This window comes from Anguilla rostrata, chromosome 1, assembly GCF_018555375.3.
Source record: "Anguilla rostrata isolate EN2019 chromosome 1, ASM1855537v3, whole genome shotgun sequence".
Lineage (NCBI taxonomy): Eukaryota > Metazoa > Chordata > Actinopteri > Anguilliformes > Anguillidae > Anguilla > Anguilla rostrata.
This window is the reverse complement of record NC_057933.1, coordinates 54,628,062-54,644,744: the sequence shown is the minus strand read 5'-3', so window position 1 is coordinate 54,644,744 and position 16,683 is coordinate 54,628,062. Positions and strand designations below refer to the sequence as shown.

The 16,683-nt window shown below is 46.8% G+C and overlaps 1 protein-coding gene across 1 annotated transcript in view; it reads right to left on the bottom strand.

Moving 5' to 3' along the window:
* Positions 1 to 16,683, bottom strand: part of ascc3 (activating signal cointegrator 1 complex subunit 3) — a 236,487-nt gene that overhangs the window by 182,034 nt on the left and 37,770 nt on the right. The window contains exons 7-8 of the mRNA XM_064344119.1: positions 11,741 to 11,876; positions 8,073 to 8,198 (exon numbers count right to left, since the gene is read on the bottom strand). Of these exons, the coding sequence (XP_064200189.1) occupies positions 8,073 to 8,198; positions 11,741 to 11,876 (262 nt within the window). The remainder of the gene's footprint in view (positions 1 to 8,072; positions 8,199 to 11,740; positions 11,877 to 16,683) is intronic.

Genomic DNA, 16,683 nt, shown 5'->3' with positions numbered 1-16,683 from the left:
TGCTCGCAGAACACAGAGGATCAACGTCAGCGCACAACAACATTACAAAGCTTTTTTTTCTCAATTATTTTCTTTTATTGGCAGCAATATGACAGCCTTTTAAAACCTCGCGACAAATGAAGGCTTCCGCGCGGCGGCGCGAGCGATACGCACCGTCCTCGGAGCGCGTCGTTTGTCATCGGGAAAAAGCAACGCGCCTCAAATTAAAAATGAAAAACGCGGGACGCGCTCGGGCCGGGGCTCGGGGCTTTCTGTCTGGCAGCTGTCAGCACTACGCTGGGGGGGAGTTAGGGCTGCTGTTCTGTAGCCTTACAGAACAAGGCCTGGGGTAAAGGCCATCTCTCTCTCTCCCTCCTTCACTCACTCCCTCTCTCCCCCCTCCTCTCACTCTCTCCCTCTCTCCCCCCTCTCTCTCGCTCTCACTCTCTCCCCCCTCTCTCCCCGCTCCCCTCTCGCTCTCACTCTCTTCCCCCTCTCTCGCTCTCACTCTCTCCCCCCTCTCTCCCCCCCGCTCTCTCCATGTGTTGAGTATTGCGGAGCGCTTGTGTACAGACACCAGATGTATAATGGAGTCTGACTGGGGGAGAAATGCAGATGCAGCACACGGGAAGGCCATTAATTTCCCGGGCGGAGGGAGGGAGGGAGGGAGGGAGGGATCTCCGGGGTGTGGAGGGGGAGAGGGGTAATACATCACCCCGCCCTGCGGCATCTGTCCGAGGAGTGAGGGGACCCCGCCGAGAGCGCCGCTCTGCCGCTCTGTACCCCCTCACCCGGGCGCTTCCAAACCCGCACCCCCATTACTGCTACACGCTCCTCCTCTTCCCCCCATTACTGCTACTCGTACCCCCTTACCCAGGCGCCCTCCTCTACCCCGCTTCCAAACCCAAGCACCCCATTACTGCAGCGCCTCCTTCCCCTTCCAACCCGCACCCCATTCTGCTACCCCACTCCTCTCCCCATTACTGCTTCACCCTCCTCTTCCCCAATTCCTACTCTCCCCTTACCAGCGCTCCTCACCCTTTTTCTATACCTCCGTCCTGCCTCTGTACTGTCACCGACTCAGCTGTTCCCAAACTGTTCTCCCAAACATCCAACATTAAACCCTCCATCTTCTAGCCCCATCATCCCTAAAATTCCCTCCCCACCTCATCTTCTTTCATAACCATAACTCCACCCTCTTGTTCCATTTTATCTCACAGCTCCGTCCACATCACCCTCCGTTTCCTGTATCTGGGCGGTCTGAGCAGCAGAAATATGCAGAAGTAAATAATTCCACGTACAGTACGATGGTCCAAGATCAGCGCTCAAGGCCATAACTGATCCATTCTGTTTCTCTTCACCCTCATACATTGACAAAGCAGTCATGGAGAAGAGGACGAGGGGTCGGGATTAGGACTGTCCTTTCAATTTAACCTTAAACGTCAGAATTAGTTTCTATTAAAACCCTCTTTTATGCTGATTCTGGCGTGTTTATGTCCTGATACCGCTGTGGCAAGTCTGAACAAATGTGCCGCAAATACACAGGTTTAAAGGAAAACTGTATAAATTTTAAAAAGCAAATATAAACAGGATTAGAGAACTCAATCAGGGAGGATTAATTATGGATGGACGCGCTCTCTGCTTGGTCTCGTTAGCGCCCGAGCTCGTTATGGCGAGAGTGAGCGCCGGCGTTCTGCTCCACCTCACTCCCCCTAGTGTGTGACAGGATGTGGGGGGGGGGGGGGGCAGGCTGACAGGTGAAGGGTGCAGATGAACCACCACCCCCCCCACCCCCCCACTCCCATACAGTACAGCAGCACATACAGGACAGTGAGGCATAGGGGCTGTAAATAGAAAGTGGTTCAAGGCTTTATTGGCACTGGTTTCATAACCGCACTACATGTAATTATTCAGCATGATGCAAGCTCCAGGCATACACACACAATAACATGCACACAAGTACAAGCAGGCCTACGTTTCCAGTTGAGCTTTGTTGTCGCTACACGAAGGCCGAGCTACTCAAACTGACCACAGAAAGACTTGCATTCGTTAGCGAGCCACAAAACGTCGAGGGAAGAGCTCGCTGTGTTAAGGCTTGTCAAAGGCAAAGTTAATTGCTCTCGGACCGAAACGAAACCAAACCGCTGAAGAACCACACAGGCCGCCATCTTTCATCTCCTTCCAGCGAGGAGAGCTCGGCGCTGAGCAGAGCGCTGCCGCTTCAGAGAACGGCGATAGCGGGATTGGCAGTCTGGCTGGTGCAGCCGCGAACAGGTGGCACGCCAAGAACACGTCTCTCGCTCCATTACGCGCATCGACGGACAACTCCATCTCCATGGGAACCTGGGAACAGTACTGCCACCTGCGAAACCGTGGCCTGCGCTTGGGATCTCATTACGCAAAAGTTCGTTAGAAAAGATAAAAGCGTTCGCTATCCCTTTGTGGTGGTGGTGGTGGGGGTGTTTTTGGCAAAACCTAAAAATCGGTATTCGTAGCGAGTTGTAATGCGCTGAGGTAGGGGCACTTTTTATCCGTTTGAGATCAGATCCAGTAGTGGGTAAGCTCATCCTGCATCACTTGTACAATAGCAAGTGTCCATATCTCTCAAAATCCATCACGAAGGGAAAGTACAGTCACTTCAGAAAAGAGGCCTCATCTTTGAACACAGGACGAACCACAGCGGTCCCAGGGTGCGTCCCAGTCGCACTGGCCCCCAGAAAACATAAGTGTGTGTGAGGGCGAAGAGAGAAGCAAAGCGCGCTTGAAATCCCGAACTGCACTTACAGCTGCCGCTCCACCAGAGGGCGTCATACTGCGGATACACCCTTTCTGAAGGTGTCCGGGATGACTTCGCATCAAAAACTCGATCAAATCAGCACGTCTTCATTTCACTTGGTTGTCTCTTCGTTGGTAATTTCAACCAGGGTTTTTTTCCCATGCAAATATCTGACATGCGCAGGAGAACAGCCCATAAAGGTGAAGGGCTATTTTTTCATTTAGCAGGGAAATGGAGGTGAAGTGCTTTCTCCAGGGAGTAACAGCTGCCGTCAGGCCCCTCAAAACCTGCACAGCCGCTCATGGCGCACAGAACGCGCCGCGCGAGCGAGTCTCTGGGTCCGCTGGAACACAGCGTGGACGAGCGGGGTTCACTGATCATGCGTCAGCAGCAGAAAGGGGAGCGAGAGAGCAGCATAAATGGCTGTCTTGGCCAGAAGGAAAGAATTACAACTTCTAAGATAATCTACTCCAATTTTGTAACATTCTGACTGCTGTAAAGGGTTTGACCGCTGCTCTCATATGCAAACGGATTCGTGTTTGTCGGTGTGCACGTGTACGAGCGCTGACACACACACACACACACACACACACACACACACACACTTACACTACCCACACACGCCCGCACACACACACAAAGGATTGGAAAGGCTTTTACCAGCAGGAACAAGGCAGGGCACAGGGCTTGTGATTCATTAGTTAAAAGGGTCACTAATAAATTCCCCACTTTAAATGTTTCACAAAGCTATTAAAGGCTTGCCAGCCGGCATGTCCTTGTTGCCCATTACAGCTTTCAATAAATGACAACTTGTGCATTAAAAAAGCAGGCGGACCCTTTCCGCTTGCCGTCCCGGCCCCGCTAACAGTGCGTAAAGACTTATTAGCCGCTACGCGCTGCTGTTTTATAAGGCGGCGGCACTTTGTTTGAGCATTCCAGAAGCTTTACCTAATGAATAGAGCCGCTACTTCGGCTAATTCGCGTCACTCGGATAAAGTAGCTCGATATCAATCTATTTCCGTCACAAAGAGTTTCAAAAGGAAAAAAGGATTTGCTCTGGCTGCGGGCGGAAATGTAGAACTAAAAAGATAAAGCTTTTAAAAAGCGGAGAGGGGTTAAAAAAAAAAGAAAAAAAAAAAGAAGGCAAACGGAGGAAATTGCGCGGATTTAACATCTGGCTCCATTTCAGATACGTTTCTTTTCGTTAAATCGCACAGGACACGTGGAATTATAATAATGATAATAACGGAAACAAGCTTCATTGATTTCACACTACCTCCTCCGCCCTGCGTCGGGCGAACCCCCCGCTCGATTGCAGGGGTAATTAATCGTTTTCTGTCGGAAAGAATGGAGGGGAAAAAAACACAGGAAATGAGTCTCGCAGAAGATGGATAAATCCTTCCTTCCTGCCTCCGCTAGCAGTGTGTGGCGGTACGTGGCGGCTGGTGCCGCGGCCATTCGTCAATCTGAGGCCAGGCATTTCCAAACGGCCGTTCACTTCCTGGTTCGCCACCCAAGGGATTGGACTTCCTCTGCCAGTGTGTGAGGAATGATGCCAGCGGTGAAGAGAGACAGTGAGCTTTTTCCACAGAAGCATCTTGGGTGCCCTAATAAAGCCTAATAAACATGTGCATGGTTCACTTCAATGCCAGCACATGCCCTGGGACACACCACGGGTGACCTTTGGTGTCCCCCAAAGCCCCAAGAAACAGTCTGGGTAGTTTCATTGAGCAGTGAGAGACACTAAACTTCCCAGAGTAAAACAGCCTGTGTTGTGTCTTTATCTGGTCTGTGGAGCAGCAAGGAAGTCCGAGTGAATTCATCTCTCTCTCCATTTTGGGAGACCGAACCAGCCGGTCCAGAAGCCCGTATTTACCTCTGACGTGCACGCCCGTCAGGCCACACCGGCCGCTGCTTCACGGTAAATGCATTTGGAGCTTGGCGTCAGGTGCACTAGCAGCCCATAGTTTGGAGTGAGGTTGGATGAAAGCAGAAGTCTGAAATTAGTGCCATGCCCCGACACGCTGGAGTTATGCACAGTTGCACAGTAAAAGTATTTTTAAAAACAGAAAGTGGAAAGAGGCACTTTTAATGAGGTGCCAGGCATAACAAATCAAATTCAGAATCTAATAGAGATCCAACCCTCCGGAATGACACTTGGGAATTCCTCCCTCTGCCGACAGCATGCAGGGGAGCCGGAGAGAGGGGGACGCTGGGTCAACGTTGGGTCAGCGTCACGCTAACGTCGGTGTAGAGTTAGATCGAGGCTGACAGGCAGCATGCCGACCCTCTCGCCCCCCCCGGCGTGTGCGCACCTGAGCCCCGCGTGGTCACGCCTCAAAAAAACAGCACAGGCGCAGTCACTCTCTACACGCAGGCATTACCAAACGATCCGTTCTCCCCCGCCCGTGTGCAAGGGGCGCGCATCTGTCCCACCGCCAGCCTGCCACACCACAAAAAGATTATGGGACCACTCAGGGAAACATGACAGTCCATGGAATTTAAAACCACAGATTAGCTTTATTACCAACCAAAAATGAACTTCCTGACTAAGGCACGTACACACATGAAGCCAAGGCGTGAAGCCCTTACCAGTCAAACCGATCTAATGCACTGATCTGTATGAATAACCATAGAAAAAATACCTGCTGTGCACTTATATACACATACACACAAATGTAATGTACTGCCATCCCCAGTAGTTCTGGCAAAAAGACAAAAAAACATAGGCAGAAACAACCAGTGTGACATGGAGATTTTACAAACCTGTCTTTCTGAGGGTGAGTGATGCGGTTGCTTTTTCTAAATACTTGTTTTTTTTCCTTTTCTTTTCTTTTGGAAAAATGGCCTGCTGTGCTTTCATGTGCACCTGAAGGAAGACTGTCTGTGAAAAGTGTATGTGCCAGCGCTCTATGCCTGGGGCGACTGACGGACAGTCCCTCTTGTACGCGGCATTTGACTGGGCCAACTTAAAACAATGAGAAGGTACGGACTTCTAAACGCCCCGGTTACGTAGCAGTCATCTTCCTCTCCAGCAATGCACTCAAAAACATTCAATAGACGCTCATCAGCGACTGCGTGGAAATCGATTTGGGCCGAGGTGGACGTTCGGCCAGATCGACGAACCGGGCGGAGCCTGTTCAGCGCCTCTGCACCCGACAGAAACAAAAAGAGCCCGGGCGAGCTCTCCTTCGCGCCCTCCGGATTCAGCCTCGCCGCGGTGAAACTCTTCAGCGCTCTGCGGCCCCCTCGGCGAGCTCCGAGGGCCAGGTGGGCGAGCTTCAAAACGGGCAGAGCAAAGCGCGTCTATGCAAACAGAAACCTGGCGCTGTGTGACCCATGGGCGAAAGCGCGCCCCAGAGACGGAGCGCGACCGGAACCGCCGCGCGCCCTACCAGACGCGTGCGCCGTAGCCAGAGACAGGCATGCAACAGGAGGAGGAGCGCTGTGCAAAACACTCACGAGTGCCTGGGAGCAACGGAGAGGAAATACGTGCTAATGCGCCCACATTACAGCTCCGCGTCTCCTACAGGGCCCATTAGCGCGTCGCTCGCTGAATTACAATGGAAGAGGGCCTTTGCATCCGAAGAGGCAGATGGAGATGAGCTTCTCCCATAACACGCCGTGCGGGAGGGACCCGAAAAAAGGTCTGCATCCGCAGTCATGCACTGCAGCGTGCAGAGGACTGAAAACGCAGGCTATTTAAGACTGAAAAGGGCATTAACTGATGAAGAACGGCCGTGTGTACCGCAACCTGAACCACCAGCAGTGTCAGGCGTGCATCGTTCAGTCTTTTTTCTACCCTTATCCAGAGCTAACCACACAGCTAACATTTTTGCATATTTACCTACGTACATAATTGGACATTTACTAAAGACATTCGTGTTAAGTACCCTGCCCAAAGGTAAAAAAACCACAGTTCTCTGCCTGGGATTTGAACCGGCAACCCCTGCACGATGGCACGCTTGACTGATAGGCCTGCGCAGAGCGCGGGTGGAAGTGCGGCTTGTTTACCCACAGGTCCCTTGTGCACTGAAGAATGGTTCCTTAATTAAGTGGGTGAAACTCTCTGCTCCACGCGTGCATTATCTTGGCTCCCGCGGATATATATTACCTTTGTTTCAGTCGCCAGATGTGCCGTCAAGCCTGTCATCAGGGCGGCGCATTAGGCCACAAGTACCCATGACACAGACAAGCTCTCAGAATAGGAGGTAATAAATGGTGCAGAGAAGTTTACGGTCTGGTCAATAAGCCTTCAGTACATGCGTCCTATGGTGAGAGATCATTAGGACAGACCCTCCATGTGAAAATCGTCTCATGAATGACTGAAGGTTAATTTTATGCGCAGAAGGTGGCACCTCTAGATCTGCAGCTATAATTGCATTTACAGGGGGACAACAGGTTTGGCAATACAAATTGCCACGCTGAGTGAAACCAAATATACCAAACACTAGAACGCAATATACTGTGGATATGAGACTTCGCTAAATTTTCCAGCCACCAGTGATGCAGGAGAGAACCATGGAGGCAATATGAAATGCTTACGAAAAAAAAAGTCACCACTGATATCTACTGGATGTAGATAAGACAGCCAATCAGCAGCAAGGTTACACAGCTTCCAGGTGACAAAAGCACATCACATGTTCACAAAGAAGTTGTATGACCTTGCTGCTGACTGGCTATCTTAGCACCATGAAAATCCACACCAGTGGTGATTTCCTTATTTTTTTCCACCCAGAAGTATTTCACATTGTCTCTGAATTTTGGTTGTTTACTATTGCATATATTTAAAGGCATAATTAAAGAAAAACTGACAGAATGAAAAAGGCAATACACCACATGGTGGCAAAACCTGTTAAACAAAAAATTTAACAAATTTCGCTCAGCTCTTATCACAATACAGATGACATTATGGGGGCAGAAATCAAAACAGACGTCACAGAAGGAAATACTCTGACATCACAGGAAGAGAATCCAATACCACCGCGATGATACCATCTCAGGCTGATAGAACATACAGTATCACAGAGTAAAACCTAATAAAGCAGCACAAAGATAGCAGGTTAGTAGCATTTTCTGTAAAATCCAGAGCTGGACACAGCAAGTACCCACTGCTACCTTTTGCTTACAACAAGGCATGTACATACAGGCACAGAAACAGACAAAACAATACTCACATGGAGGGAAGGGAGGAAGAATAAGGGGCTAGAGGAAGTAAACACTAGAGTATATGAGAAAGGGAGAACAAGACAGAGAGAGAGAGAGATGGGTCACAGGTAAAAGTGCACTGCAGTGTCTGCACGGACAGCACTCTGACCTCGTCCAGCTCAGAGATGTACACAGGCTTCTCCTCGAAGCCGATGGGCATGGGCTCGCTGGGCGGGATCACCACCTCCTCAAACATCTTATTGTTCTCTCGCTTGATTCCCTCTGGTAGGAGCATCTGCAGCCGAGGGAAGGAACTCATTTCAGTCTTTTTGCTGGGAGATGAGGCTCTAGGTTACAGACTGTGAAACCGGGCAGACTGCTGGCAAAGGGAATTTAACATGCACGTTGTGCAGCTCTACTCCTTTGATGGCTGCAGCTCGCAAGCAGAAAGCGTATCTGCGGGCTGTTATGAATTCTGCACATGCAGAAGGAATGCATATGCATATTGTTGGGTTCTTATAGCTGCACACCGGTGTGCAGTTAAACAATTAACCTTGAAGGGTGAAATTTAAGGACCGCTATCTTATATAACCATTGCCGTTAATTAGCAATGTGACGTAGCCACTTTCACATCTGGTTAAATTGATGGAGTCCCTGAAAAATAAAATGAGTGAATGACAGAACAGGACTGCAGGTTTAGAATTTGCCTCGAGCGGCACCATGTGCCTGGAGGACATAAATGAACGAGGTCTTAAAAAAAGCCAGTGGAAAAACTGTCCATTAAGCATTTCATTTTTAGAAAGCTGGATATCTCAGGAGCGATTGCAGTTAAGTACAGCACTTTGCCCAGGATTACAATGGCGGAGCCATACCTTGGAAGCGTTTGGTTACGCACCTCCCTCCTAAACGCCCGCCAATCCATTACGAGATCGTTCGCGGAGCCTTCCCAGAGAATTACAAACAACAATTGGCTGATAAAACCGCGCCGACAGTCTGCCATTTTCAGCGTTTTACACCGTTTCCTGCGCGGGAGGGTCGATAAGCGTCAATAAACACAGCCGCTACTGTGAGTGACACTGACTTAATCCAGCTGCTTCGTTTTCTTTTTTTTTTTTTTTTTTGCAGAAATCAAGTTTTTTTAAAAAGCCCCTCGCTAAATTAGTTTATGCAAATTGAGTACCGAAAAAAAGAATGGGAAGACCACCGGGAATGAAAAATGAAGCTATCATATAAATTGGATTAAAAACATAAGCTCGGAGTAATCTCCGGCGTGACAGCGTTGATGGGATCGGGCTGCCTTGTGTTTTTGGTAAATAAGAACGTCCACCTTGTGAGACGCTTTGGGGCACGCTGTTCCTCTTACTGTACTGGGAGGGGAAGCCAGCTCCTCGGAACATTAATTCCTTTATCTACCAGAAAATTTGCTAAAAAAAGGAATGCAAATAAAAAAACTTCAGCGACCGATTAAGTTTCAAAGAAAAAGAGACATTAAAAGAAATTTGCTCTCTCAAGCTATTTTGCAGCATGGTGTCAGCATGGTAATTCAGATGAAATGCAGGAGAAAGTGAACGTGTGCTGAAATGCACATCCCCCAGCCACACAACAGGAAAACGCCTTCCATTTTTGCCCATGTACGGTGCGGGTGTTTGGAAAGGGGCGGAGCAAATGGTTTAATTTCCCTCTCGGTCCTTTACAGCTGGGAGATAAATAATAAGACAAAATTACCCATGATGCATTGGTCACAGGCAGGAAAAAGAGTGACAGGTCTAAACATTCTCCATACGGTCCGTTAATGTGCCAAAAACAATGTCTAAATTAGAATATGCACCCACACATACATTTTAATACTTTTTAGACCACATACCAAAGTAATAACTAAGGACATGAACAGCATACACACACAGTACATAATAATGACATGGAGACCGGTAGGCTCATTAGGGGTATAGGTAGCAGCACTGCCTCTAAATATGGCAGTTACCAATTATTGCTGACATGGAACAGTATCTTGCCAGCTGCTTTGCTAGTGATTTTGATATTCCAGCCAACTGCAGACCCCTCACCAGTAATCTGTGGACTTTGCCAAGGCTACCAAATATAAATATAAATAATCTACATATAGCCAAGTTGTTCAAGGGCTGACACCAAAGCCGATACTTCAGCACCTCAGAGAGGAAGGCCTCTTCTAGACTGGAATCAAAAGTACAGACACCGATCTGCTTTCCTCATCAACAACACCTGAAGAATTAGCAGATACACTGTAGAATACACCAGCATCATTAATGCAATGATAATACTTTTTTGCCTTGCTTTGTAAAACCCTTTGTATGAATAGCAGCAATTTAAAAATGTGACAGGGATTCAGTAAGTTTCTGATCATGATGCAAACAGTGAGGTGACAGTTAGGAAAACAGATTATGTCTAGATGGCAGGACATGCAATTTTGTTTTAACAGATAAAATCACAACATCCTAGACATGCAAGTGTTTCCTTTAAATGTAGACCACTTTTAATACCATGTAAGGTGACCTTGAGTGTAAGGTGCCTGATAAATAAAATGCAGTATTATTATTATTATTATTATTATTATTATTAGACCAGTCTGGTGTTGTTGATTGAGTCGTTGTGAGTTCATAAGGACATTAGCAGAACTGGTGCTCAGAGTCCCTGTACTCTACAGTTACTCTTACACTAGTGAGCCAGTCAGTTATAATGTCCTCTGTAGCTGCACCAGTCCCAGCCGGCTCGTGGCCGCTCCAGAGCAACTCCAGGCGGAGCACAAAGGCCATTTCGGTCAGGCCGATCTGACCCCAAAGGCAGCAGAGCGCGTTTCCATCTTGCGACTGAGTTTTCTCCGTAAGCCCAGAAATCCTGGGTCAGACTCGGCGGACACAGGAATCCTGCGACGCCTCGTACCCAAAAAGAGCGAGGCTCTAGCAAGCTCTCTGACTGTTCGATCCTCACTGTTCTGCATATTTAAAAACATGGGAGAGCCTTGTAGCAGTTCAGAACTACTCCACATTTGGCACTCCCGACCCTCCCTCCTGTTTAGTGTGGAACATAACGGTCTCTGGTGGTGTTGAAGCCATTTCCTGACTAAACATACTGTGTAATTAGACAGCTCATGTACTGTGTTGCTAGGAACATGCACATTAGAGAAAAGGTGTTGAATTTTAGACAGAGCCACCTGTTCAATTGCCTCTAACCTCATAATCGGTGGTAATGGGGAAATATCAAGCATAAGCAGCCTAGCAGTAAACTCAGATATGATGTCATTAGCCTGCTCCTTCATTGCTATATTAAGCTGGTATGTATATATCCAAGGTGTGTATACATCTTATGAAGACAATACACAAATCTGTTTAGACACTATAGTGAACTATACTGCCCTACAAAGCCTAACTGCAGTAACTACGCAAAAGGTAAAACTGAGAAAAATGGCTTTATAGTGATTTAACTGGCCAGTCAAATGGGTTATAGGTATACAAGTGATATTGCACTAATTGTACATGTATTCATGAGGTCATTTTTATGCCCAAAAACCATGACGGCTGGCCAGTTAAAACACTTTAAAGCCATTTTTCTCAGTTTTACCCTTTGCGTAGTTACTGCAGTTAGGCTTTGTAGGGCAGTATAGGTTTTTATCAAATTTTGAGTGATACCAACATCTATCCCCAATCCTCCTCTCAAACAATGCAGCGCATGCACGCACGCACGCACGCACGCACGCACGCACGCAGGCGCATAAAAGTCCCCCTGAGGAATGAATGACAGCGTAACTCAGTCCACTTCACTGCACCAGAGGAAGCGAGGCCTGCAGAAAGGAGGGAGGCTCACCTTGGCTCCGCCCACAAAGGCCGAGGTCTTGGCGGCTTCGGCGTAGGCGTCGTACACATGCGGGTACCTGATTCGCTCGTACTCCCTCTGCCGGCCCAACACCGGCGAGCGCCGAGCCGTGAGCAGAGCCTGTTCCCTGCGGGGGACACCAAACCACACAAGTCACAACTCCCCGAACCCAACACCAACACACACTCAACTCCGACAAATAATGGACATCAGCACACTCAATCTGAATCAAAAATCTCTACCAAGCACCAAGGACCAAAATGGATTTACAGTCAGCACTGGAACACAATTTTTCCCCACAAAGGAAAATCAATACCTGCATGATAAATTACAGTGCCTTCAGAAAGTATCTATCCACCTTGAACTTTTTCAAATGTTTCCCCGTTACACCTGACTATTTTTATGCGGGTATTTTTAATAGGTTTTTGTTTCACCACATAGAAATTACAGCACTTTTCAGGGCCCCATAATGTTTGGGACATATTAACGTTATGCAAATGAAAGTAGTCGTGTTTAGTACTTCGCTGCATATCCTTCGCATGCGATGGCTACCTGAAGTCCGCGACCCTGCGTTAAGGCAGCAGCTGAACACAACAGGTGAATCAGAAACACCTGTGAAGCCACTTGTCCCAAACATGGAGTCTGGAATGGCGCAAACTATGCATAAGAAGTGTTGTAATTTCGACACGGTGAAAGCAACATGTATTTTTTTTTTAAAGCGTTTAATGAAACCAGAGAATCGGCACTTAAACCACATGCAAATTTTTTGATTACAAATTTAATTGTGGAGTACAGAGCCAAATCAAAAATATGTCTTTGTCCCTAACATTACGGAACTTACAAAATTATGGGCGTCACAGGCCCCCTAATTATCACCAACCAAACCCCCTCCCCCCACTGAAAAAAGTTATATATCGGAGAATATAACCGCATGCACTTGTTTGTACATAACATTTTCTGAAACTACTATAGATATCCAACCGGAGTAAATTGTGAGAGTGCATGCGAGAGAGACAAACACACTCACACATACACACACACACGTGTAGCAAAAATATATTTTTTTAATGCCCAACATTTTTTCTCCAGAAATGATAGATTTACCATTTACAAATGTACTCCTCAAGAGGTTATACATTGTAGATAGACCTTTTAGCAGAGTCTTGGAACTGTATGAGTTAGGCACATTTAGATTTTGGAAGCCTTGCCCATTCATCCATGCAAATGTGCTCCAACTCTGCCAACTGAGACCGAGAGCATCGGTAGAAAGTAATCATGAGGTCATGCCACAGATTTTTAGATTGTGTTTCTTTGGGTCTTTATACTGTGGGAGAATGAATTCACCATAAATGCAGATCTATTGAGGGCTGCAACAGAGCCTCTTCCAGAATGTGCCTGTATTTGACTCCACCCATCCATCTTAACCTTTAAGGAAGAAAGCCAGCCAGTCCCTCCTGCTGAAATCCAACCACAGCATGATGCTGCAACCACCACGCTCAACAGTACGGAAGGCACCACTTGGGTGATGGTTTGCACTAAGCATAGCGCTTCAGTTTCAAGCCAAAGGGCTCAAACTTTTGTCTCACCTGTCACCTGACCACAAAATACTATTCGAGTCTGTCAGAAGCTTCTGGGACATTCCAGCTACGACTTAATGTTGGTCGTTTTCAGAAGTGCTGCTTTCCTAAAGAGGTTAAAGCTGGGAAATGCTGAAGAGATTTCTGGATGGCCTGTCTCACTTCAGCCTTTGGCATCAGTGCTGTCGCTGGCCTCTTGGCCACTTCCCACCACCCTTCTCATCCAGTTCATCAGTTACATCGGCCTGATCTAATGTGCCACATTTTCCCTACTTTGCACTTATGGACTTAATGGACTCGGTTTCTTTTCGAATAGACTTTAAACTTTTACCGCTAACTTCTAAGGCGAGGATTGGATTAGCCCCAGAGTACAACACTGACCTCCTAAATACATACACTTCATTAGATCCTGTTCTTAAGACGTCATCATTGTTCCCTCTGCCAGAATTAAAACCAGAGGAGACAAGGCATTTGCTATCAGGGCTTCCACACTTTGAAACGGTTTCCCAGAGTACATTAGAGCCTCACACTGTGTGTTGTTTTAAATCTTGCTTAAAAGCTTATTTTTTAAATCTTGCCTTTAACTTCATTAGCGTTTCTTCTATTTCTCATATTATCAACGGCATTTTTATGTCCTTTAATTGTTTCTTTTACAATGTATCTGCATTTGTTTGGAAAGCACTTAGTGCGATCAGCAAGAAAAGCACTTTATAAATAAAGATTATCATCATTATCATCATTATTTTTATTGTTATTCTTATTATGCTCAGAGGGAAGTTCAGATCTTTTTATAACCTTCTCCAGCTTTCTGCCTCTGAATATCTTAATCTCTTCATGACAGTGTGCCCGACTTGATCAGTGGTTGTGATACATCACAAAGTCGTGTGATTTATTCGGCAATCATGCAATTGAACACAGGTGGATTTGAAATGAACCCAGGTGGACCTCATTAGCATATTTAGCGTGATCTCTCAAGATAACGAGCTGAGGCGAAAATGAACACTGGCCCAATTTAGGCTGTTTGAAGAAATCTAAATATTTTATTTCATTTTAACATTATAGTGGGAGCCGATGTAATCTAAATATATTTAATTTTAGTTTGGCATCACAGCAAAACGAGAATGAATCAACGAGGGGTGAAAAGGCAACGTATCTCAATACACAAGAATCCACTACGTGTAGCAGGAATTATTACACCCACACACCGGAATTCATTACCTACACAAGAAGGAAGCCATTACCCCCACACACAGGAAATAATAACTTGAGCACAGGAAATCATTACTCCCACACACAGGAAATCATTACCCACACACACAGGAAGTCATTACCTCCACACAAAATCATTACCTGTACACACAGGAAACTATTACTCTCACATGGAGGAGATCATTACCCAAAGAGACAGAGGAAGTAATTACACATGAAATCAGGAATATCACTATAGTGATAGAGATTGTCAATAATAACACCCTGAATTCCAAAAGTTAAGAAACCTTCAAGCAAATAATAAAAAGGTGCAGTTATCAGGTTGAGAAGTGTAAGTTTACTAATGAATCTTGAGTTTATTGTAGTTGTCCGCCCTTGTCCGTCCATCTTGAACAAACAGATCAGTTTCACGTCATCAGGCCGAAGCGACTGATCACACGGTGACAGAGCACAGTATGTCACTTCCTGTAGGCTACAAATGTGCGTTTCCTTCCCTGTTCCTGTCACTTATCAGACTGCCAGGGTGTGTAGAAGACCTGCGGAAGGCACCTCGGCCAAGCTAACCCCACCAGGGAAAGAGAGAGAGTGAAGGCCTTGTGACGTTTCACAACCACTGATCAGGTCGAGCACACTGTCATGAAGACCAAGGAAGAGCCTGTGGAACTTTGAGATAAAGTTATTTGTATTTTTTTGAGGTAAAAAGCTGGAAAAGGTTATGATTTGAACTTTCCAAGGGGAACAATAATAATAATAATAATTTAACCATTAAATTTATGAGACTGATTATACTTTTGCATCATTTGATCACTGCATGAGGGATTAAATATATTTATATCTCCTGCATTCCTTGGTGCCTACTTGTGAGGATTGTTAAAACAGCCACGTTTTACCCATCTGTCCTCACTAGTCCATACTTAGTAGAGGTATTTCCCCCAACGCTATGATTCAGTTTGGGTTTTACAGCCCAGTGTCTACATTAGTAATGATATCAGGCCTTGAGCCGCAGCCTCAGGGCCCAGCAGCCCAACCCTGCTCAGTATTCAAAATCAGCTCCCACCTTCAGGGAGCGCATTATCAGGTGTGGGGTTAGTCAGGTGAAATCTGGGTGTGTGGTCAGGCCCTGAAACCGTTTCATTTAACCTGAAACACAGCAAGAGCATCACAGACGCAAAATTAGGGTTGGGTACCCATACGACCGGTACCTACCGGATCGAATCCCAACGCAGATTTCGGTGCGTCATTTTGGTACCGCTTTAAAATACCACCGCCCGTTTTCCACCACCCCAGGGCGCTCAGAAACAAAAGTTACAGGAAACAAAAGCATCGCTCCTCCATGTCCCCACTACATGCGTTGACTAGCTAACATTACACTCGCTCTGTCCACTGAGTCAATGACAGCCAGTAATATGTTAGCTAGCTAACGTAAAACTCAGCCAAATTTCCAAAACCAAAATTAAGTATCAAGTATAATTTAAACAAGTAAAACTAAATGTTAAATTTCCTTGCGATTAAAAAGGTATTCATTAATGGTGTCATCTGCTCTGTATTTTAAAGAAGGTGTCTGTTCAGGCACCGCTGAGGTAGTATCGGTGGCCAAGTCTCGTCTAAGTGCCAGTTCCGGCAAAATCTAAACGAGACCCATCCCTACACAAGACGGTCACACAGAGAGGCATGCAGAAACACACTTCTGTGTTCCAGTGAAAGACGGGGCTCTGCCACCTCGGGGGTGACCAGTTTCCAATCTTCATCATAAAGTCCCTTGGGACCCTGCTATGAAATGCACTATATAAATCCAATCCCTGACTCCATCATTATTCCACGAGCGAATTATTAGTTACCGAAGCACACAGGTGAAGCCCGCGTTGGTTTTTTATTATATCAGAGGCCTGCGCATGCAGTCCTACCTCATCAGCATCTCTGCGAGAGCCTCCGGCCAATTAAAGCATGACTGCTGGACGCCCTCCCCTCGCGCCCGTTCGGTTAGGAGGAGACGTCCATGACAGAGGACTCCAGAGCAGCTGTAATTAGACACGGCTCTGACGCTCGGCGGCTCGCGGGGGTCGAAGGTTCTCCTTCCCGGCATCATTACGCCCCGCAGGAGACGGGAGATTTCCCCTAAAGCGCGCCGAATTAATCAGCGGCCCGTCG